Source organism: Schistocerca americana, chromosome 4 (assembly GCF_021461395.2).
Source record: "Schistocerca americana isolate TAMUIC-IGC-003095 chromosome 4, iqSchAmer2.1, whole genome shotgun sequence".
NCBI classification, from domain to species: Eukaryota; Metazoa; Arthropoda; class Insecta; order Orthoptera; family Acrididae; genus Schistocerca; species Schistocerca americana.
In genome coordinates, this window is record NC_060122.1 from 556,807,103 (window position 1) to 556,831,929 (window position 24,827).

The 24,827-nt window shown below is 43.7% G+C and overlaps 1 protein-coding gene across 2 annotated transcripts in view; it reads left to right on the forward strand.

The window, feature by feature from the left end:
- Positions 1-24,827, forward strand: part of LOC124612918 (ubiquitin-related modifier 1) — a 59,758-nt gene that overhangs the window by 20,600 nt on the left and 14,331 nt on the right. For both annotated transcript variants that reach the window (XM_047141409.1, XM_047141408.1), the window contains exon 2: positions 14,290-14,360. In XM_047141409.1, the coding sequence (XP_046997365.1) occupies positions 14,290-14,360 (71 nt within the window). The remainder of the gene's footprint in view (positions 1-14,289; positions 14,361-24,827) is intronic.

Consider the following 24,827-nt stretch of genomic DNA (forward strand, 5'->3'; position numbering starts at 1 on the left):
TTGAAATGCAGCACATAAATATATGGAGAAGATTGTTGTTGTTATTGTTGTTGTTGTGGTCTTCAGTATGAATACTGGTTCAATGCAGCTCCCCATGCTACTTTATCCTGTGTAAGCTTCCTCATCTCCGAATAACTATTGCAACTTGCATCTTTCTGAACTGCTTACTGTATTCATCTTTTGGTCTCCATCCTACATTTTTTAGCCCCTACACTCTGATACTAAGTTTGTGATCCCTTGATGTTTCAAGTTGTGTCCTATCAACCGATCCCTCCTGCTTGTCAGGTTGTGCCACAAATTTCTTTTCTCCCCAATTCTGTTCAGTACCTCCTCATTAACTGTGTGATCTATACACTTAACCTTCGGTAATCTTCTATAGTACCACATTTCAAAAGTTTCAAGTTCAATGTTAACAAATTTCTCTTCTTCAGAAATGCTTTTCTTGCCATTGCCAGTCAGCATTTTATATCCTCTCTGCTTAGACCATCATCTGCTATTTTGCTGCCCAAATAGCAAAACTCATCTACCACTTTAAGTGTCTCAGCATCACCTGATGTAATTCAGTTACATTCCATTACATGTGTTTTGCTTTTGTAGCTGTTCATCAAATATCCTTTTTTCAAGACACTGTCCACTCCTTTCGACTGCTCTTCCAGGTCCTTTGCTGTCTCTGACAGAATCACATCATTCCATCCTTATCCCAGTACAAAGTGAGGGAGTGAATCATCTTACTAAAAGTATCCTTTAATTCATCAGTGATATTGACTTTGATGCATAGTTGGCAAGGTTCTGCTAGTTGTCAGTGTGTTCACAGCCTCAAAGTTATGAAAGAGTTTTATTGAGTCAGTTATACTCTGCAGCAAAAAAGCTGCGTTATTCTATTATACATTACAAATTAAATACCTGTTTCATCTGTGGACACTCTCCAGGGGCTCGTGATTCTTTCTTGAATTTGTGCGTGTACACTCGGAGCCCCAAGCTATTGCAGCCCCACTACCTGGTTTGCAGTAGGATGGACGGGGACACATTCATCGCCACAAAGCCATTGTTTTTGTGGAGGACAAGTTTGACGAAATGGAGTCTCTCTGTAAGCTGAGGTTGGGCTCCTGGTTGATCATATCTTTTTCTACATGCTTTTTATCATATAGTCCCAGTGTCTATTAACCCTCACCAGTCTCTGAATATGGTCCAGCGAGCGATTTTTCATAGGGACCTCATCCTTTGAACTGATGAGTAATTCCGGGCTAATCTGCAGCTATGAGGCATTCATTTTATTCGATGTGTGCAGCAATGTTGTAAAGACAACCACACTAATACCGGCACTTTTATTCTGGCTTTCGAGGGAAATACCATTCCACAGAAGCTCCAGGTTACGTGTTACCAATGTGGCATGAAGCCATACGTACCGCCACCCATGAGGTGCTTTTCTTTTGGGAACATATCTTCCTGCTGTACAGCGGACACTCTGTGTGGTGACTGGACATCCACTCCATGAGGGAAGCCCCATTGTTTCACTATGTGTGTATAAATAGTCATGACTGACACTCTCCACGCTTGCCTGATTGTCCACCTTACAACAAAGAAAAGGAGATCCAAGAGTATAAGTCCATAGATTGTCTTATACTGTGGCTCGTCAAAACTATAACTGACTTCACCCAGTGTTGATGTCTTCTACTTTTGGCTCTGTTACATCCTTTCCTCCTCCTTCCTCTTCCTTACTCTTGTCCCATGCCCCCTCCTCTGTCCCACCCCTGCTGTTCCCCCTTCCCTCCAGCAGCTCTTGTCCCTCTCCTCAAGAAACTGCTCCTCCTCCTCCTCCTTCTCCTTCTCCTTCTCCTACTCGGCCAGAGAAGAATTTGTCTTCCCTGGCTCCAGATAGGGATGGAGCCCCCATCTCCAAATACCTCTGCCCGGTGTTCTCAATATAGGAAGCATGCAACCTTGGGTCAGATGAGGGCCCCAAAGCTGCTCACACACTGTCCAATCTGGACATCACTGCCACATATTCCCTTACTGATAACACCTCTTCCCTCCCTCCAAGGGAGAAGAAGAAGCAGGAGTACAAGTCCAAGGTCGAGACTTCGCTGGCATCTTGGGTGGCTTTGCCTCTTCCTTCTCACTCTGAATCAGACCTAGTTTTTATGGATGTCACCCCATCCTCATTGGTGATGACCACTGACCCGATAACATAACCTCCCCTCGGCTTCTTTATTAACCTGGACTCTCGCGACACTATAATCGAGTGGAATTGCAATAGATGTTGTCATCATCTACCACAAATACAGCTTGTTTCTCTTATTCTGTGTTCTGCCTTTTTCTTTAAGAAACACACTTCCATTATGACCACTCTCCAATATTTCATGGTTATTGAGCATTCTGTCAGAACTGTGCTCGCCCCGAGATAGCATCTGAAGGGGTTTGCATTTTGGTTCGCAGTGATGTCATTAGTGACTGGATCTCCCTTTGTACCAACCTGAAAGCAATAGTGATACGAATGCATACGACCCCAGAAATCACCATTTGCAATTCCTACCTGCCTTCAGATAGGCCACTTCCTTATATTGAACTACCTACCTTAATACAGCAACCCCGACCCTCGTATCTCCTCCTCAGGGACTTCAGTGCATAACACCCCTTGTGGCGGTCACTCAACAATTTATACACCTTTCACAGGCTAACCTTGTCACTTTTAAGTGTCACTGTGCTAAGGCTCGCTACGTTATTAAGCAGAGTAAAGCGGAATGCTGGGAGCACTGTGTTTCCTCCCTGGGGATGTATGGCTCTTCATCCCAGGTTTGGTCCAAGCTCCGCAGCCTTCTGGACCACTAATGACAATCAACTGTCCAGGGTCTTATCCTGCATGGTTCTCTGTATACTGATCCATCAGTCCTTGCAGAATACCTCACGACACGCTTCACGACAGCATAGGCGTCCTCTTCCTATTCTGCTACCTTTCTCTGGCAGAAATGATGAGTTGAAGAATCCTCTCTCTGTTTCAACACCCACCAAACTGAAGGCTACAATGAACCATTCCCTGAATGGTAATTCTTGCACCCTCTTACCTCTTCACTTGACTCAGCCGCAGGCCCAGATTCCATCCACAACCCAATGGTGTAACACTTGGATGTTACCCAAAGGCAACATCTACTCAGAATCTTCATCTGCATTTGGCTCACGGGTGTCACCATTGCAAGGCAAGATAGCTTAGTTAGCCCCGTATTTAAGGCCAGCAAGAACCCAGTGTCTCTCGACACCTGTCGACTGATTAGCCTGACCAACTTACTTTGTAAACTGCTCAAGAGGATGGTTAGCTTGCGATTATGTTGGGCACTCGAATCTCAGGGCCTTTTGTCCATGTGTCAGTGTGGTGATCAGGTGATAATAGGTGTAAATGTGTATAAGCTATCTTTAAACAATCAAAAGATAATTCTCTCTGAACTGGAGTAGGAAAAAAATGTGGTACACTATTTGCTGCAAATAATTTTCATATTTCTCAGGTGAAGACCTAGAAGAAAATTTATTAAGTTTCCATTCCAATTGTTCCCAATTAAAAATATGATGGCCTATAGGATTCTTTTCTCATTTGAAGAAGCATCATCAGTTATGAGTAATGACTACATTTCTCATGTTGACAGATTCAGTTTTTTTTCTTTTGCCAAAACACTGTATAATTAGCACAAACTCGCCTTGCAGTAGCTATTGCAGTAGGATCTTGAAACAGCATCTTTTTAAACAAGCAGTAGGTAGCCAGAGAGGTCAATACATTACATAAAACATTGCGCTTGTTTGCAGTAACACAAAAATAGAAATTTCATGTTTATTTTCATACTAGCACATTCTATTTTCACTACTTATCAATGATTTTATAAAAATTACTGTATTCGATTGTAAAAATTAAATAAAAGCTACAGCTATGGCTATATTGATGTAGAAGTTCCGTGTGTCAAGCACATGGCAAAATACTCTCCACTTTTCCTGCTATGATGTGCCAAAACCTTGCTTCAGTATTTCAAATGGGTTAGGAAGTATGGGGCATGTCAAGAATATTTCATTCTCATGCACATTTGATCGGAAGTGAAAGTTCATTTTCTCGAGTTTGGAGACCTCCTCCCAAATGTAAAGAAAAATTCAGTATCATAGCTAAATTTCATAGAAAGAAACATACATCTGCATCCACATCTTCATTTACATTTAACTCTAAGTGTGTGGTGTGTGTAGTACGCTGTACCACTACTAGTCATTTCCTTTCCTCTTCCATTTGCAAATAGAGTGAGGGAAAAGCGACTGTCCATATGTCTCTGTATAAGCAATAATTTCTTGTATCTTACCTTTGTGGTCCTTACGCGCATTGTATGTTGGCGGCCATAGAATCATTCAACAGTCAGCTTCAAATGCTGATTCTCCAAATTTTCTCAATAGCATTTCTTGAAAAGAACATTATCATCCCTCCAGGGATTCCCATTTGAGTTTCTGAAACATAACTCTTACATATTGTTCGAACCTACCAGTAACAAATTTAGCAGCCCACCTCAGAATTGCTTATGTCTTCCTTCAATCTGACCTGGTACGGATCCCAAACACTTGAGCTGCACTCAAGACTGGATCGCACCAGCATCCTATATGCGTTCTCCTTTACAGGTGTACCAGTTTTTCCTGAAGTTCTCCCAACAAACCAAAGTCGACCATTTGCCTTCTCTACCATAGTCCTCACATGCTTGTTCCATTTCATATCACTTTGCAACATTACACCCAGATACTTAAATGACTTGATTGTGTCAAGCAGGACACTAGTTGTACTGTATCTGAATGTTACAGGTTTTTCTTCCTACTCATCCTCATTAACTTAGATTTTTTCACATTTAGAGCTAGCTACCATTCATCACACCAACTAGAAATTTTGTCTAAGTCATCATGTCTCTTCCTACAGCCACTCAACTTTGACACCTTACTGTTGTAACATAATGTTTTTGAGTTGTGAAGTTTGGGATGTGTGTCGTTGCTTAAAAATCATGTTATGGATATCCTCCACCAAATAAATAATAAGTATGTTGTGTAATCCGGGATGCTGCTTCTTAATGCTGCCATAGATTCATCTTGATGTCGCTGCATCGCCACCCAGGTATCATGCAATGGTCAAAAAAGCTTCCAGTATTTCTTGTTCGCAAAGAGTTTTATTTTGCACGCTAGATGTTTGGCGATGAACTACATACGTAAAATTGAGTTAACACTGTCTCATGACTGACGTAAGACTGACCTCAGACTGAAATTCTGGCTGCGTAAAAATCGCCTCTATTTGTGGTAGTTTTAAACAATTACTGTCATTTCTTTTTTTTTCTTTCTTTGGGCCTTGTCCCATGTCAGCGTGGGGTCAGCCTTGTTATTATGGATTTGGCAGTGTTAGTTGCAGAGGGTGACCAGATACCCTTCCTACCCCCACCTCGAACCTCCTGGGACGTAAGTAGTGTACCTCAACTGTCTGTGTCGAGTGTAAGTCATGAAAGAGTGCGAACATGTACAGATGTCTGTGAGTCGTGTAACTGAGGCAGAACACGGGGACCAGCCCAGTATTCACCTAGCAGGATGTGGAAAACCGCATAAAAACCACATCCAGGCTGGCTGGCATACCGGCCCTCGTCATTAATCCGCCGAGGAGATTCAATCTGGGGTCGGCGCGTCTACCCGAGTCCAGGAAGCAGCGCATTAGCGCTCTTGCCTTCCCTGGCTGGTAAACAATTACTGTCATTGTTACATATTTAATTTTTAGATTTATACAATTAAAATTTTTACATACATCTTCCCAAATTACACAGAAATGTACATCAAATAAAAGTGAATAATTTTGTGCAAAGACAGGAAAGAGTCTGTTTCTATTAAGACTATAAATTACATGTTTTATCATTGCAACAATACATTTTATTAATTTGCATGTATCATTTTACTTGCTGGAAGGATAATCACACTATCATTTCCAGGATAACAGAGGGGTTAGTTTTATTGAAAGAAAGGCCTAGATTCAATTAATTAAATTTTGTACGAGTAAAATTTTATATTTCTATATAGTCATAATTACAGTTTTATTAACTAACACCAATTAGAACATGAGCACATTTAGTTCTGATTGAAAAAATCATGATGTCATATTTCTATTAGGGATACAAACAATTTTGTAACTTGAAAATATAAAATTAGCTGCCTTTTGATGACTACAAATGTCGGAACTTTAATCGTTAATTACTCCATAATTACAGTAGCAAAACTATTCCTACCACGTGACTGAAGTTTGTATAAAGTACAAATTGTGATGGCACATCAGCTTTTAATCCAGCATGTTTCCTTCATTCTGCATACTGGTGAGGCCGAAGGTAAACAATGTCAAAAGAATAGCTTAAAAAAAAATCTTTCATGTTTTCGAATCCAGATAACCAGAAAAGACAAAATCAAAGCAGCAGTTTAAATTGGTGTAAATAACTGATATGACTGTGTTCTGGAGGGTAGGGATGAGACTGGAAGAGGATACAGGATCCCAGAGAGGGGTTGTGGTATTACACTGTACATGATAGCATTGTCAGCAAACAATCATAGATTGCTGTCCACCAGTTTATGTATGTATATAGGGAAGAACAGCGGTCCTATCACACTTCCCTGGGGCGCTTCTGACGATACCCTTGTCTCTGATGAACACTTGCTGTCAAGGACAATATAATGGATTCTATTACTTAAGAAGTCTTCGCGCCACTTACATATCTGTGAATTTATTTCATATACCTGTACCTTTATTAATAGCTTGCAGTGGGGGACTGTGTCAAATGCCTTCTGGAAGTCTAGAAGTACGAGATCTGCCTGTTGCCCTTCACCCATAGTTTGCAGTATATCATATGAGAAAAGGGCAAGCTGAGTTTCGCATGAGCTATGCTTTCTAATTGTATGCTGATTCGTGGATGTAAAGCTTCTCAGTCACAAGAAATGTCATTATATTCAAACTGAGAATATGTTTCAGGATTCTGCAGCCAACCAATGTTAGGGATATTAGTCTGTAATTTTGTGGATCTGTTCTTCTAACCTTTTTATTTACTGGAGTTACCTGCACTTCTTTCCAGTCACTTGGGACTTTGTTTTGGGCTAGAGATTCATGATAAATGCAGGCTAGGTAAGGAGCTAATGCCATAGACTACTCTTTGTAAAACTGATTTGGGATTTCAAATCTGTCAGTTGCATCTCTACGGCAGGGATGCTTATTGCTACGTTGTCCATTTGGGAGTCTGCCTGAAGCGTCAAATCAGCTGCTGCACCAGACTGTTAAATCAGGAGCAAATGGAAGCCTTAGTCCTGCTTAGTGATTTTACATAGGACCAGAATTTTCTTGGGTTCTCTGTCAGATCTTTTGCTAAGGTGTGTGATGGTGGTGGTTGGTGCATGCTTTATGCCAAGATCTTTTCACAGATGCACGAGTCTCTAGTAACCTTTGCTTGCCGTCATTTGTGCATTTTCTTTTGAACCGTGACTGCAACAGCCTCTGCTTCCTCAGCTTTTTCCGATTTCATTATTAAACCATAGCGGATCTTTCCCATTCTTTGTTCACTTACTAGGCACATAACTCTCCAGCTCAATATTTACAGTCCGCTTAAACTTTGCCCATAATTCCACTATATCCATCTTACTGGAACTAAGTGATGTCAATTCAGTGTCTAAGTGAGATGCTAACAACTACTTATCTGCTCACGTAGTAGAAATGCTCTCCTAGACTCCTTGACTGATTTATTACCTTTTGTAGCCATAATTGCTATAATGACATCATGATCGCTAATTCCTGTTTGCATATTAACCTTTCTGATAAGATCTGGCCTATTTGTAGCTAAAAGGTCTGTGGGCTGCCGAGCTTGTTGCTCAAGACATTTTTCAGAAAACATATTGAAAAGTATTTTGCATGACTATTTGTCTGTACTTCGCACAGTGAATCCTTAGACATCCCAGTCTATACTTGGTAGGTTAAGGTCACCTCCAACTAGTATTACGTGATCTGGGTATTTATGCATTACTGACAGTAGACTTTCTTTGAATGATTATGGAACTGTGACAGCAGAACCGGATGACTGGTAAAAATCTCCAACAATTTTCTTGTTTTACCGACACCTATTATAATTCACTGTCACACTCAACTTTGACCTCAGTAGAGACAATATTTTTGTGAACTGCAACGAACACTCCCTGTACTGTGGCCTCTAATCTGCCTTTCCAATATATGTTCCATGACTTGCTAAATATCTCAGAGCTTTCTGCTTTGGGTTTCAGCCAACTCTTGATCCTACATATAACGTGAGTACGAGAACTTTCTTGGAGGACAGTAAATTCGTGAACTTTATTACAAATACTTTAACAGTTTACTGATAAAATTTGGAGACTTGAAGTGTCTGTACTCTGAACGCAATCTGACTTCCCTTGCTGCATATTGCCTGACGAGTGTTCATCAGAGCATCTCAAATTACTGCCTAGCCGAAAAAACCTTCATTGGCACTTCACAAGTACTCTGCTACCTGAATAGTTACTTCCTTTGTGTATTATATCCCTGACCTATTCAGGGGGGTTCTACAAATCCCCACATTACACAGGTTAGAAATCTGCAGCCAAGACCATCACAGAATCAACAAAGCCTTTGTTGGAGACCTTCCACTCGGCCTCAAACCAAAGAGCCCCAATCAACTCTGGGAACAGTGCTACAAATTGTGAGCTCTGCTTGCACCCAACTAATGAGGCCAGCAGTCTTCTTCACCTCCACCAGCCGTTTGTGCAAACCCATGTGACAGGAGTCATTGCTGCCAGTGTGAGCCACAAAATGCAGATGACTGCACCCTGCACACTCAATAGCCACAGGCAAGGCCACTTCACATCTTGGATAAGCCCCCCCCCCCCCCCCCCCCCCCAATCCCTCCCTCCGGCAGACATACTGAGTGCACATTGCTTCCTTTTCAGCTCTCAACATTCTCTGCATAAGGAGCTCCATAATGCGCATAATGTTAGAGCTCTCGATAACTAGTAAACCCCTCCCCGTGTGCCTGCTTGGACTTTGCTGAGGGAGTGGCCACCTGTCCATTCACATTGGCCATCCATATTGAGAGATGCAAACACGTTAGCACACTCCACTCACCCTGCGGTGAGGGCAGATAAACCATGATGGGCAACATTGTGAGGTGCCTCGGAAGCAGAGCCCTTGCGCAAAACAAGCGGCACCTGAGGTGTCCCACATGACGCGCCAGATTCTCCGCCACTGCTACACCCTGAGGCAGCAGCCTGAAGGTGACGGACTGTAGCCAAAAGCGCATTCAGCTGTCTGCGAACTGCGACCAGCTCCTCCTGCATCCACGCACAGCATGCACACGCCCTAACCATCCTCGCAAGACTAACTGAAGAAGTAAACTATAAAAGGAGACAACTTCCTATGCTCCAGATGTGTCACCAATGGATGCTGACATGTTAATAAGCTATGAAGCTGGCTCCTCAGTGAACAGCTATTGAGCTACAGGCTAAACGAATTCACCCTTGCAAAAAGCGAGGTTGAACTCCTATACAGAGAAGTACACGAAATTTAATAAATATACTATGACAAAAACACAGAAAAAGATAAACACTTAACTTGCTGCTCTGTAGATGTATATCAGCTGAGAGCTGGAGCCTGACTGACTAGCTTACCAAATGTATTGTCTATTACCTTTCGTAATAGTCAATTTTTCATTTTTGTAATAAATGGTTTCTGTAAAATTGCGTGAGGAAGACTGCAGAGCTCAAAACAAATGAACAACTCCTGCACTACAGACTGAATGAATTTACACTTACAAAACTGTGAGATTAATTCTAATCCTCTTTAAAAAAATACACACATAATTTACTAAATAGGTTGCGAGGAAAACAGAGAAAAGGATAAACATTTAACTTGCTGATTTGTAGATATATATCAGCCAAGAGCTGTGGCCTGATGTCTGGTGTAATAATGCACCAAGACCATTAGAGGGATGATGGGCACATCACCATGAAGCTGACATACGAAGCTAAACCTTTCGTTATAGTAAATTTTTTTGTAATAAGTGGTTTTTGTAAAATCGCGTGGAGTGCGCATGATGTTTTACTCATAATGGGGCTGCTGCACATTGACTAGCAAGCTAACCAGCATTCTCTGTGTGCACCTGTAGGAGCATATAGTTCACTGGACAGTGTGATGAGTCAGCACACAGACTACCAGCTTTCTTTCCAGACCCTGGCTTAGAGACAGGATGAAAGAAAAACCTCACTGATAAAATGGCTCCCATACTGCAGCAGAACATCAGCGGGTTCAGGACACATGTGAAGGAACTGCAACTACTAGTGCAGGAGTTTCCCCTGTTCTCATGTTTACAAGAAACCCATTTTAAGCTTACTGCCATCCATTGGGCACGATGCTGTACCCTCCACCACAAGGATGACATGACAGGGGCAAGCTGAGGGAGGGTAGCTGTGTTTCTTCACGATACATACCACTCTTCTGCACTATCCTTGGTCATTGAGCTGCAAACATTTGCAGTTGAAGGTCATATCGGTCAGAGGATCGCCATGTGGTCACTGTATTTACCTCCACAAGAAGCAATAGATTCTTACGCTCTCACAGATCTTACTAACTCCCAGTACTTTTTGTCCTTTTGTGAGACTTAAATGCCCATAATGTGTTATGAGGCTTCCAGTCTTCTTGCCCCAGGGGTCAAGCATTAGAGAGCCTTATGATATCTTGAAACGGGCAATCCAACTCATTTTGACTGTGCTACTGGGCTATCCCCAGCCTTAGATCTCCCTTTCTGCTCCTCAGCAGTTGCAGATTCTGCTGAGTGGAGGTTACTGTTGATCTTCATTCCAGTGATGACTTCTTACTCTGGATCCACCTACCAGATGGAGCAGTACTGAAAAGTAAACCACCTAGATGGATGATCAGCAGACATAACTAGACTCTGTTTAGCCAACTGACTTGTGTTTGAACACTGAGGCAGCTGAATGAACTACATCACCTGAGTGATCAACCATGCTGCCGACTTATCCATCTCAAAGTCCTTATGTAATCTTAGAAGGCAGCCTGTACCTTAGTGAATTGAGGAATGGCACTCTGCAGTTGGGGTCAGGTGTTGAGCTCTGTGACGGTTGAAGTTCCGCACAACTGTAGAAAACCTTAGAGCTTTACAAATAGCTAGAACCAGGGCCTGACACATAATCAATAAGAGCAAGAGAAGCTCATGGCAAGAGTTCCTGGGCTCGATCAATCACACCATTTGTTTTGCGGAAGTATGGAGGCCATCAGAAGGATTTCTGGTAAATGCATTTGTGTATGTATTGCAGCGGTGCTGAACCAGGGATGTCTCCAAATAACACCATAAGACATCGTCCAGACAGTGGCAGTGCGTTTTGCAATGAATACTGACACTGCCAGGCATGATCCAGCATTTTGCTGCTACTGTGCAACGTGGAACTTCAAATTCACCAATTCTTTGTCCTATAATTGCTCTTTCTCCATGTGGCATGTGGGAGTTGTATTGAGCACTGTCTGTGGCTTGTGATACTGTGCGCAGTTACAACCAAATCCGATGCAGCAGGCTGCAAAACTTGCAATCAGCCACAATGGAAATACTCATAGTGTGTTTTAATTTGACGGTGGACAAGTTCTCAGTTGGTGAGGTGAGGCACTTTTGATACCTCTCCTCAAACCAGAAAAGCAGAAAATGCGTCCCAGTAGTTTCCTGGGTGTAACTTTAACACACTGTGTAGGAAAGTCCTTGGAGCGAATTCAGCATCGGTTCAGGAGACAGCAGTCAACTGTTGACTACCTGACCCTGGTGGAGGTGGCTATCCAGCAGTATTATATTGGCATATTTTAAGTGTCACCCTCTTTGCCATTGCCATTAACAGTATGACATCTATGGTGAGGAGTCTTGTGGCCAATTCTACTACAACAGTGACTCCATAACTTACAACTTACAGTGAAGAGGCTGGAGGAGTGAGTTACAAAGACATGAGGTGCAAAGACGAGTATTACAGTTTCTGCAGATAAATAAATGTGTGTGTGTGTGTGTGTGTGTGTGTGTGTGTGTGTGTGTGTGTGTGTTTTATCGTTCTCATTGTATTTTTAATGTACTTGACTTGCATACAAGGCATACCATTCTACACTTTAAAGACATGGCGAGGTTTCTGGGCCACATTTTTGATTCCAAACTGTTGTGGTTACCATAACTAAATCACAAAGGGGAAGAACACAGAAGGTACTGGGTATCTTAAAGTGCCTTAGCCTCTGGACTGGATGAGTATGCTGCAGTATTTTTAGGGCTTTTATGAGACTGCAGCTAGACCACAGATGCACAGTGTATGAATCAACAAGCTGTTCATGCCTGAAGATTATTTACACTAATCACCTTGAGGAGATCAGGCTGGCCACGGATGATAACAGGACCAGTCCCATACACAGTCACTATGATGAGCCTGGGGAACCACCACTCACCATCTGGCCGCAGCTCCTCATTGTGTCAAGCATGTAAGGTCCTCACTGCTCTTATTTCACCAGCATACCATACTGTTGCTCATGAGACTTTGTAACACCTTTTCTCCAATTGTCCACGAGCAACTAGGCTGTTTGGGATCTGCGTGAAACATATGCTGGAGTAATTTGGTATGGGGCAAGTACAAACTCAAATCCAGGTTTTTAACTGACTGTCCCCCTGGTTACAGTAGAGGCTCAAATTAATTTTAGATTTAAAATGGTGCTGGAGAGGTTGCACTCCTCCATCTCATACAATATTTTATGATGTTTTTAATGAGCACCACAAGTGCATAGCTGTATTATCAGATGGATGTAAACAGATGACTCCGTTGGTTTTCCTGATTGTGTCCTCAAGATCCAGTTGCTCAAGACTTCACTGTTTTCAATGTGGAATTATACACGACTTAGCAGATAGGGAGCAGATGATATGTGATGCAACAGTAAATTTCTTGAGTATTCCGACACCCTGTGTTCATTACCTCTCTACAGCTTTTGTACCCAGCAGATAAAGTAGTCCTGAATATCCAGTAGGCCGCGCCCCACCTTTCTGCTGGATGCCTGGGCACATGTGTAGGCAGACGTAGTAACCAAGGATGCATTTTGCGATCCTCGGGTAGTTCAGTGTGCCGTCCCTGCCCACACTATCGCCTTGCTGTTAAGATACAGTGTCATCAGTCAGTGGGAAGACGAGTGCCTGGAAGTGACAGACAATAAGCTGCATCTGATAAAGTCAACAATGCAGCTGTGGCATATCTCTTTCCAACAACATTGACAGGATGGAATCTTTCTCTCTCATCTTTGTGTAAGGACACAGCCGTATGATGAAGGAGTGGTGCTTGTGGCGTGCAGGTCACAAGAGCACAGTGGCTCATTTGCCAACAGATTTTCACAATATTTTTACTGACAATGAGTCAAACATAGTATGTGTTTTGCGATTTTTTGAACTGTTCGAATTGTTCGCTCAAATTTTAATGAGAAGTTTCTAAAATGTTATCACTGTGGCTGGCTCATTCATGGTTTTTGTAAGTGATCATCCAGCCACATATTCTGTGTCCTTATTTTCATTTGCCTCTTGTTTTAGATGTATTTTAGTTGATAATTTATTTTAGTGTGATTGTGCAATTCACCATGGGTGAGATTTGGAGAGGGTGAGTGGAATTTTACATCAGATTGCTTCAAACTAATTTTATCACATTTTTGGCATTTCACCCACATTCGTTTCTTCTAATTGTCTTAATGGTTCAGGTAACCTTGCCATTGGGTACCTCCCAACCACACACACACACACACACACACACACACACACACACACACACACACACGGGAACTATCTAATTCGTTTTACCAAAACTTTTTGCATTATTTGCTGTGATTTGTTACCATGCAGTAACCTTGTTACCCAAAATCATATTATCAATATACTTATTCTTAAACACCAACTCTGTTGTATTCAATTTTTGAGATTCAAAAGACTTTCTACTGATGTGTTTATTCCAGCAACTGTCAACCTCTGTGCCCAACTGCAGTGCATTTACAAGCCTTAAATCTCCATCTGACCATCCTGATTTAGGTTTTATTAAATTGTTTAATGTGCATTAATCAAAATAATTAAATGTTACTGTGTTAGCTATACCAGTTTACATTGCTTATGTTAATCTGTACATTCTTAAATAATGTGGGCAGTGCTTGCATCAGAATTATGCTTGTCACCGCTCCTTATCTAATTTCATTGTTACTTCTTTTTGTAGTGGAGGAGCAGAGCTGCTGTTTGACAAAGTGAAGAAACATACACTGGAGTTGCCCCATACTGACAAGACATGTAAGTGAAATTTCATGAAAGTGTTCACAAATTGAGTTTTCACTTTTGCCATTTGATATGTATGAGTAAGGCTGTTCACTGAGTGGTTGATTTTACACAGCAGATATCATGGTGGTACAGCGATAGCATAAATATGTGGAAATTATAAGTGTAAAATAATTGCAATGTCTTAATTTGTGAGAACTGTAGCACCTTGAGGGTAGGATGCAATCGTGGTTGGTGCCAAAGTCAGGTCAATGCCAGGAGTTCAATGGAGCGCCATTCAGGAGTATGGGTATGCCATCTCAGAGGTAGATGCCTGTCTGATCCCTGAAGGTGGTATTAAAATAGGGTCGCAACATTAAAACACTTACTGTCAATAAAATATGACAGTTGAGATATATAATAATAATATGAAAAGGAAAAAGGCTACTCACCATGTAGCAGAGACGCTGAGTCACAGATAGGCACAACAAAAAGACTGTCACAAATAAGCTTTCGGCCTCATCAAAAATAGACGACAGACACACACACGCACAAATGCAACACACACATATAACTGCACACTCTGGCAGCTGAAGCCACACTGTGAACAGCAGCCAGCAGTGGCAGTGCGTGATGGGAGTGGCAACTGGGTGGGGGTAAGGAGGAGGCTGGGGCAGGGAGGGGAAGGGATAGTAGGGTAGGGCTGAGGGACAGTGAAGTGCTGCTGGTGACCGTGCAGGGATGCAGTGGAGAGAGGGTTGGGCAGCTAGGTGCTAGCCCTCACTAACATAGTCCTGCAAAACCATATCAGTCAGGCCCAAACCTCCATGCAGTACCTTCTCTCCATTTGCAAAATTCTCCTGCTATGCAATCTCAAATTCTTGGAACCCATAACACACATTGAAACTCTTGCCCTCCAGGAACTAGAGCAACATGCTCAACGCCACCTCAAAAAACTCTCCACCCTGCTCACTTCGTACTCCCACTTTGTAGTACCACTGTCCAGTACCTCTACAATAACCTCAAAACCTCCTCCACATCCCCTCATAGCTGACAAACCCTGTCTTGCAGGGCTGCTACATTTACCCCACCCTCCAAAACTCCCTCCCATCACCACACAAAATGCAGAAGCTAAACAGACCTCTAACACAGTCATGAACCTTTCCTATAAAGCCATAGCCCCCCCGTAATATCAGTCCTTTAAAAGGCCTCACCTTTTGCCCCACTCGGCAAATTCAGTCGTGCAGTACTTGTTAAAGACCTCTCCTTCTCCTGGTCTCTACAGTGGAAACACTTTTTTGCCACCAACCCTACCAATCAGACTCAACCAAAGACCAATGTTGAACACTGCCTGACTCAGTACACTCCTCCATCCATCTGTGATCCAGCCCCACTGCCCCCATATCACCTCATTAACTTTTCAGAATTTCTTAACCTCGAACCTTGCCTAAATCCCTCAACATGCGAACTAACCTTACATCCTCAGAAAGAACCACAGCCATCTAAAAACTGATCCTGACCGTCTAATACTACCTGTGGACAAAGGCTCCACCACTGTTGTTTTGAACTGCAAAGATTACCTGGCAGAAGGACTCTGCCAATTGTCAGATATGTCCACCTACAAACCTTGCCACTGTGACCCCATATCAGAAACCCAGGAGGATCTCCAGCCACTCCTCAAGTCCTTAGGCCCATCCCAGAACCTCTCCCTGGAGTCCATCTCTCTGCTCACCTCTCTACCAGCCCCCCCCCCCCCCCCTGCCCCCTTCTACTTGCTCCAATGAACCTAATCTCTGCTCTCGTAGACCAACCCCTTCAACCTATTACCCTCCTATAGAAAAGATACCAGCCATTTCCTCCATCGACTCTACGCAGTTCGTGTCCCTTTACCACACTGCGCCCTGCCCGTCACTGTTGGTGCCACCTCTGTTTACACTAACACCTCTAATGCCCATGGCCTTACCTCTATTCAACACTACCTTTCCCAACGTCCGACGGATTCCAAACCAGCAACCTCCTTCGTAGTTGCCATATCCAACTATATCCGCACCCACAATTACTTCTATGAAGGCATTACCTACAAACAATCCCAGGGTATGGCTGTGGGCACCTGCATGGCACTATCCTATGCCAACCTATTCATCAGTCATCTAGTGGAATCCTTCCTACACACCCAGAATGGTTCAGATTAATTGATGTCATCTTAATGATCTGGATTTAGGGTGTGGACATCCTCACCACATTCCTCCAGAACCTGTGGCGGTGTGCTTGCTGGCGCCGTTGGATAAGCAGCTGACAGCAGAAAGTCATAGACTCCTAGCTCACTTATTTGTTACATAGTTTAATTCTTAATTTCTTTGCATGTTTTTGGTACTTGCATTGTCTAATTCATAAATTTCGGGCGTATTATAGTATTTGAGAGTTGTAGCATCGCGTTTTAGTACCTGAATAGTGTAAAATCGCGTAGTCTCCTTCCGCTGCCGAGCAGTGTGTCAGCAGTGCGCAAGTAGCAGCATTACTGCATTTACTAGGCAATCTTGTATTTTAATAACCGTAGATTAGTTCAGACGTTCTTTTCACAACAGTTTTTAGCATGGATAGAGACTGCAACTGCTGTGTTCGGATGCAGGCTGAGTTGGCATCCCTTCGCTCCCAGCTTCAGGCAGTGTTGGCTTTGGTCACACAGCTTGAGGCTGTTGCCAATGGGCATCACTGTGGGAGTCCGGATGGGGGTTTGTCGGGGACGGCCAGCTGATCAGACTGGCTGCCCATGATACTGCCCACATTGAGGCTGATCCCTCACCTGTGGTTGAGTGGGAGGTCGTCTCGAGGTGTGGCAGGGGGCGAAAGACATTCCGGAGGGCTGAACGGAAGGCCTCTCCAGTTTGTCTGACGAACCGGTTTCAGGCTCTGTCTCAGGCTGATACTGATCTTCGGCCGGACATGGCTGCTTGCTGCTTGTCCTGTTCCAGAGGTTGCCCCTCAGTCTGCAAGATCCGGGCGGTCGCAGAGGGTGGGCTTACTGAGTTGGGAGCTCCAACGGCAGGCGCGTAATGGGGCCCCTTAGGGATATGGCAGCAAGAGAGGGGAAGAAAACCAATGTGCACTCCGTGTGCATACCGGGGGGAGTCATTCCAGATGTGGAAAGGGTCCTTCTGGATGCCATGAAGGGTACAGGGTGCACCCATCTGCAGGTGGTCGCTCATGTCGGCACCAATGATGTGTGTCGCTATGGATCGGAGGAAATCCTCTCTGGCTTCTGGCGGCTAGCTGATTTGGTGAAGACTGCCAGTCTCGCTAGCGGGATGAAAGCAGAGCTCACCATCTGCAGCATCGTCGACAGGACTGACTGTGGACCTTTGGTACAGAGCCGAGTGGAGGGTCTGACTCAGAGGCTGAGACGGTTCTGCGACCGTGTGGGCTGCAGATTCCTCGACTTGCGCCATATGGTGGTGGGGTTTCAGGTTCCGCTGGATAGGTCAGGAGTCCACTACACACAGCAAGTGGCTACATGGGTAGCAGGGGTTGTGTGGCGTGGACTGGGCGGTTTTTTAGGTTAGATGGCCTCGGGCAAGTACAGAAAGGGCAACAGCCTCAAAGGGTGCGGGGCAAAGTCAGGACATGCGGGGACCAAGCAGCAATCGGTATTGTAATTTTAAACTGTCAAAGCTGCATTGGTAAAGTACCGGAACATCAAGCGCTGATAGAAAGCACTGAAGCTGAAATCATTATAAGTAAAGAAAGCTGGCTGAAGCCAGAGATAAATTCTACCGAAATTTTTCAAAGGCACACTGTGTTTAGAAGGGATAGAGTGCATGCAACCGGTGGTGGCGTGTTTGTTGCTGTTAGTAGTAGTTTATCCTGTAGTGAAGTAGAAGTGGATAGTTCCTGTGAATTATTATGGGTGGAGGTTACACTCAACAACCGAGCTAGGTTAATAATTGGCTCCTTTTACCGACCTCCCGACTGAGCAGCATTAGTGGCAGAACAACTGAGAGAAAATTTGGAATACATTTCACATAAATTTTCTCAGCATGTTATGGTCTTAGGTGGAGATTTCAATTTACCAGATGTAGACTGGGACATTCAGATGTTTAGGACAGGTGGTAGGGACAGAGCATCAAGTGACATTATACTGAGTGCACTATCCAAAAATTACCTCGAGCAATTCAACAGAGAACCGACTCGTGGAGATAACATCTTGGACCTACTGATAACAAACAGACCCGAACTTTTCAACTCTGTAAGTGCAGAACAGGGAATCAGTGATCATAAGGCCATTGCAGCACCCCTGAATATGGAAGTTAATAGGAATATAAAAAAAGGGAGGAAGGTTTATCTGTTTAGCAAGAGTAATAGAAGGCAGATTTCAGACTACATAACAGATCAAAACGAAAATATCTGTTCCAACACTGACAATGTTGAATGTTTATGGAAAAAGTTCAAGGCAATCGTAAAATGCGTTTTAGACAGGTACGTGCCGAGTAAAACTGTGAGGGGACAGGAAAAACCCACCGTGGTTCAACAACAAAGTTAGGAAACTACTGCGAAAGCAAAGAGAGTTTCACTCCAAGTTTAAACGCAGCCAAAACCTCTCAGACAAACAGAAGCTAAACGATGTCAAAGTTAGCGTAAGGAGGGCTATGTGTGAAGTGTTCAGTGAATTTGAAAGTAAAATTCTTTGTAGCGACTTGGCAGAAAATCCTAGGAAGTTCTGGTCTTACGTTAAATCAGTAAGTGGCTCGAAACAGCATATCCAAACACTCTGGGATGATGATGGCATTGAAACAGAGGATGACACGCGTAAAGCTGAAATACTAAACACCTTTCTCCAAAGCTGTTTCACAGAGGAAGACCGCACTGCAGTTCCTTCTCTAAATCATTGCACAAACGAAAAAATGGCTGACATCGAAATAAGTGTCCAAGGAATAGAAAAGCAACTGGAATCACTCAACAGAGGAAGGTCCACTGGACCTGACGGGATACCAATTCGATTCTACACAGAGTACGCGAAAGAACTTGCCCCCCTTCTAACAGCCGTGTACCGCAAGTCTCTAGAGGAACGGAAGGTTCCAAATGATTGGAAAAGAGCACACGTAGTACCAGTCTTCAAAAAGGGTCATTGAGCAGATGCGCAAAACTATAGACCTATATCTCTGACGTCGATGTGTTGTAGAATTTTAGAACATGTTTTTTGCTCGAGTATCATGTCGTTTTTGGAAACACAGTATCTACTCTGTAGGAATCAGCGTGGATTCCGGAAACAGCGATTGTGTGAGACCCAACTCGCTTTATTTGTTCATGAGACCCAGAAAATATTAGATACAGACTACCAGGTAGATGCTACTTTCCTTGACTTCCGGAAGGCATTTGATACAGTTCCGCACTGTCGCCTGATAAACAAAGTAAGAGCCTACGGAATATCAGACCAGCTGTGTGGCTGGATGGAAGAGTTTTTAGCAAACAGAACACAGCATCTTGTTATCAATGGAGAGAAGACGTCTACAGATGTTAAAGTAACCTCTGGCGTGCCACAGGGGAGTGTTATGGATCATTGCTTTTCACAATATATATAAATGACCTAGTAGATAGTGTCGAAAGTTCCATGCGGCTTTTCGCGGATGATGCTGTAGTATACAGAGAAGTTGCAGCATTAGAAAATTGTAGTGAAATGCAGGAAGATCTGCAGCGGATAGGCATTTGGTGCAGGGAGTGGCAACTGACCCTTAACATAGACAAATGTAATATATTGCGAATACATAGAAAGAAGGATCCTTTATTGTATGATTATATGATAGCGGAACAAACACTGGTAGCAGTTACTTCTGTAAAATATCTGGGAGTATCCGTGCGGAACGATTTGAAGTGGAGATTCATTGGGAGAGTCCTTAGAAAATGTAGTCCATCAACAAAGGAGGTGGCTTACAAAACACTCGTTCGACCTATACTTGAGTATTGCTCATCAGTGTGGGATCCGTACCAGATCGGCTTGACGGAGGAGATCCAAAGAAGAGCGGCGCGTTTCGCCACAGGGATATTTGGTAAGCGTGATAACGTTACGGAGATGTTTAACAAACTCAAGTGGCAGACTCTGCAAGAGAGGCGCTCTGCATCGCGGTGTAGCTTGCTCGCCAGGTTTAGAGATGGTGCGTTCTGGATGAGGTATCGAATATATTGCTTGCCCCTACTTATACCTCCCGAGGAGATCACGAATGTAAAATTATAGAGATTCGAGCGCGCACGGAGGCTTTCAGACAGTCGTTCTTCCCGCGAACCATACGCGACTGGAACAGAAAAGGGAGGTAATGACAGTGGCATGTAAAGTGCCCTCCGCCACACACTGTTGGGTGGCTTGCGGAGTATAAATGTAGATGTAGAACCTCAACAATCCGCCATTTGCTACACCTGGTCCTAGTCAACACAAGAAGCTGCCTTCCTAGATGTTGACCTCCACCTCAAATATGGCTACATACCAAACCTACTAACTCCACTTTGACAGCCGTCACCCGTTCCATATCAAGAAGTCCCTTTCATACAGCCTAGCCACCTCTGTTCATTGCATCTGCAGTGAAAAACGGTCCTTCTAAAAAAATACCGAGGGTCTGACTGAAGCCTTCACAGACCGTAATTATCCTCTCAAAAGCAAATGTCCCATGCCTTATCTTTCCAGTCTCTCGCCACCTTCCAAAGTTTCACCGACTGGCCATAGAGCAGCATTCCTCTCGTAACTCACTACGACCCAGGGCAGGAGCAACTGAATTACATTTTCCTCCAGGGTTTCGACTACCTCTCGTCATTCCCTGGAATGAGTAATATCCTGCCCACTATCCTTGCCACCCCTTCCACAGGGTTTATGTTGTCCACTGAACTTACACAATATACTTGTCTATCTGTACACACCACCTGCTCTCAACTCCTTAACTCATGACTTATAACCCTGTAATAGATGTAAACCTGTCCCATACATCCCTCTCTCCAGTCTGGTCACAAACATCACCTATCCCATCAAAGGTAGGGCTATAGGGCTACCTGAGACACCAGTCATGTGATCTACAAACTAAGCTGCCTTGTATGTGGGCATGACAACCAACAAGCCGTCTGTCCGCATGAATGGCCACCGTCAAACTGTGGCCATAAAAGTGGACCATCTTGTTGCTGAGCATGCTGCCCAACATGACATCTTTCATTTCAGTGACTGCTTTACAGTCTGTGCCATATGGATCCTTCCCACCAACAGCAGCTTTTCTGAATTGCACAAGTGGGAACTCTCCCTGCAACATATCCTATGTTCCTGTAACCCTCCTGGCCTCAACCTTCGTTAACATTGTCCTTACCCATCCAGCCCCTTCCCTGTTCCCATTCCAGCACTAGGCAGCCCTCATTCCACCATCACACCCAGCCTTTTTACTTCTCTCCTTTTCCGCAACCCCCCTCCCCCCTCTCTTTCCTCTCCACTGCCCACCACCTAACCTCCCGAGTGCACCTAGCTTCCCTACCCTCTCTTCAACTTGTCCCTGCATGCTCCCCAGCAGCACTTCACTGTCCCCCACCCGTACCCTACTATCCCTCCCCCTCCCAGTTCCTTACTCCAACTAGTTGCTACTTCGCCAGCCGGGTGGCCGAGCGGTTCTAGGCGCTACAGTCTGGAACCGCACGACTGTTATGGTCGCAGGTTCGAATCCTGCCTCAGGCATGGATGTGTGTGATGTCCTTAGGTTAGTTAGGTTTAAGTAGTTCTAAGTTCTAGAGGACTGATGACCTCAGAAGTTAAGTCCCATAGTGCTCAGAGCCATTTTTTAGTTGCTACTTCCATCATGCACTGCTGCTCGCAGTGTGGCTCCAGCTGCCAGAGAGTGCAGTTATATGTGTATGAGAGTTGCATTTGTGTGTGTGTGTGTGTGTGTGTGTGTGTGTGTGTGTGTGTGTGTGACAGTATTTTTGTTGTGCCTATCTGCGACTCAGCATCTCCAGTGTATGGTGAGTAGCAACTTTCCTTTTCATATTATTGTTACAGTCATCCTGGATTTTCCGTTGTTTGACAGTTGAGATATGGACATTCAGCGAGTGCAGAAGTGCAGGCTGCAAGCGACCACCCGGTATGTGCTGACCAAGGTGTGGTTCACAGCCACAGCGGCGGTGGCTGAGTTGATGGTGTGCACCAGTGTTGTCACAAGGACATTGCCCCATGAAATTAGTACATGGTGGCATCTGTGTTGTTCAGGGCAACTAACAGCTTCCTAGAGAAGGAAGGGCACCCATGACTCCATTGTTCTCTGCACACATGCAAGAGATCTGCCCGTTCTGCTCGGAGTATGTTAATTTGTGCAGAGACACATGTAACATCCAGTGGCATCGAAGCCTGCCACAGGAATAGAGATGGGTGGCAGCTGTGACATGTCTGCATGATGACGGATGTCGATCTGCACCCAGGCCCTGCATCCAGAAGGCCTGCTGGGTGGTGATGGTCACCGCTCCACATCAGTCTTGATTCACTTGGCGTTGTGGCTCACAGCATCCAAGTCATTCCAGACAGGACCAAGTGGATCTCATGTGTTCTGGTACAGTGAGGTAGCAATGACTTCATTTGTTCTGTTTTTCTCATCTGGCCAGCCCTGTGGGTTGCTTCAGAATTTCACACTTTTACCTGTCAGACACGCTTTCTGCCATGTCAGTATACTGAGTAGCTACTCTTGTGTCTGACTTAAGCTTTCTTGTGACACTTTGCGCAGTCAGTATTGTGATGATAGCTCTCCGTCGCCTCGATGTCATTCTGCTATGTTGATGGCTTGGATGCCCAGCTCATTCAGGGTGTAGTAATAGCTTATGTGTTCACTGCTGCACCATCAGCGGTCCTTTCTTTCTGGAATTATGCCAGGCTATGTGCCCCTTCTGTTCTTTGTCTTTCGTTGCTAGGGAAGGTCTCTGAAATGTTTCTGGCTGCACCAAGTGTACCATTGTGTTATGCAACAGAATGTACATGTCATTTCCAATTAGGGACATCTGTGCATTCCTGCCCTTTATTAGGTGATGTATTTATAAAAAGCTTCTTTAAGTTGTGAAGTCTCAGCAAATCTCTTTCGGTAGAACATCGAGCTGTCTATAACTGTAGCACACATTTGTTGGTTAGTGTTAATTGTCATCGCATTCATAATTATTTGTGTGGCTATTTTTAACATTCATGTACCATTTTGTTCCATATAAGGAAGTATCACCTTTTTGTCTTCTTAACACCTTACTTTCTATTTCTGAATCATGTTAATAATCTTTTTATTGGTGTAGGGAATTCAGTGTGTACCAGACGAGGACTGCTGACAAGTAGATCGGAAGCCTACCAAAAAAGAAAAGTGAGCAGTTATTTGAAACTTCCTGGCAGATTAGAACTATATGCTGGACTGGGACTCAAACCCAGAACTTTTGGGTTTTGCAAACAAATGCTCTGCTGATGTTTAGAGTAGTCGATAAAGGAAAATTAGGGGAAAAATTCATGTAGTTGCAATGTTTTGTACATTGGCGGGAGGGAATGCCAGGGACAACATACTAAAAATCTCACTGGCGAGGTGTGAGGGAGAGGGTGTGGGATGTTGAAAGGTCCCTTTTTTTATGTTTTTCGTGAATAACTTGAAATTCCCAGTATAAAATTAAACTACATTACATTTCCTACAAAAAGTACTGTATTCATTTTTTTTCTCTATGACTAATAGTTTCTGCATTGGAGGTATGAAAAAAATTGCAGCTTATTAAAAAAGATGATGTAATAGTGTATAATAATGTTTATTGTTAAATGAAATGAGTCAAGAACAAATATATGTACCATCAGTAATTGCAGTAAAACTGTATTAAGGAAGATACTGTGTTCTGGGTGAATGGCAGGATCTTTTTTTCGGGGAGGGGGCCGAGGGGGGGGGGGGATGCAAGGAAGATGCATTAGGAAAGGAAGGTTCCTGAATTGTGGTCAGGCATTTTTCTCCTTCATAGGTCTGCAAACTGAAGAGCGAGCAGGTGATTCCCCTCTCTCTATATCGCAAAAAGTTATGAGGAACAACTACAAGGTATTTCACAAAATTATACTGCCCCTTTGCCTTTTAAATCTCTGGTGACTTGTAAGCTGGGAGCCTACCAAAAAAGAAAAGTATGTAATGATTTGAAACTTCCTGGAAGATTAGAACTATTTGCTGGACTGGGACTCTAACCCAGCATCTGGGTGTCATTTTCCACAAAATGTGTTAACACTACTTGGAATACAGATATGAGTTACTAGTAATACTAACACAAGAAACAGCATATGTACAGAATTTACGTAAATCTATGCACACTGTTCTACACTCCTATAGGGGAGAGCAATTCTAGGTCATTTTGTACAGTGCTTAAAGCATTCTTCCAAGAAAGGTAACATCTCCCACTATGAGTGCTGCTTGCTGGAAAGTTTACAGCCAGCATTTCCTGTTCAATGTTCTTATGTGACTAGATGAAATAACTTCACTGAGCTCAAACAATCAAAAATCC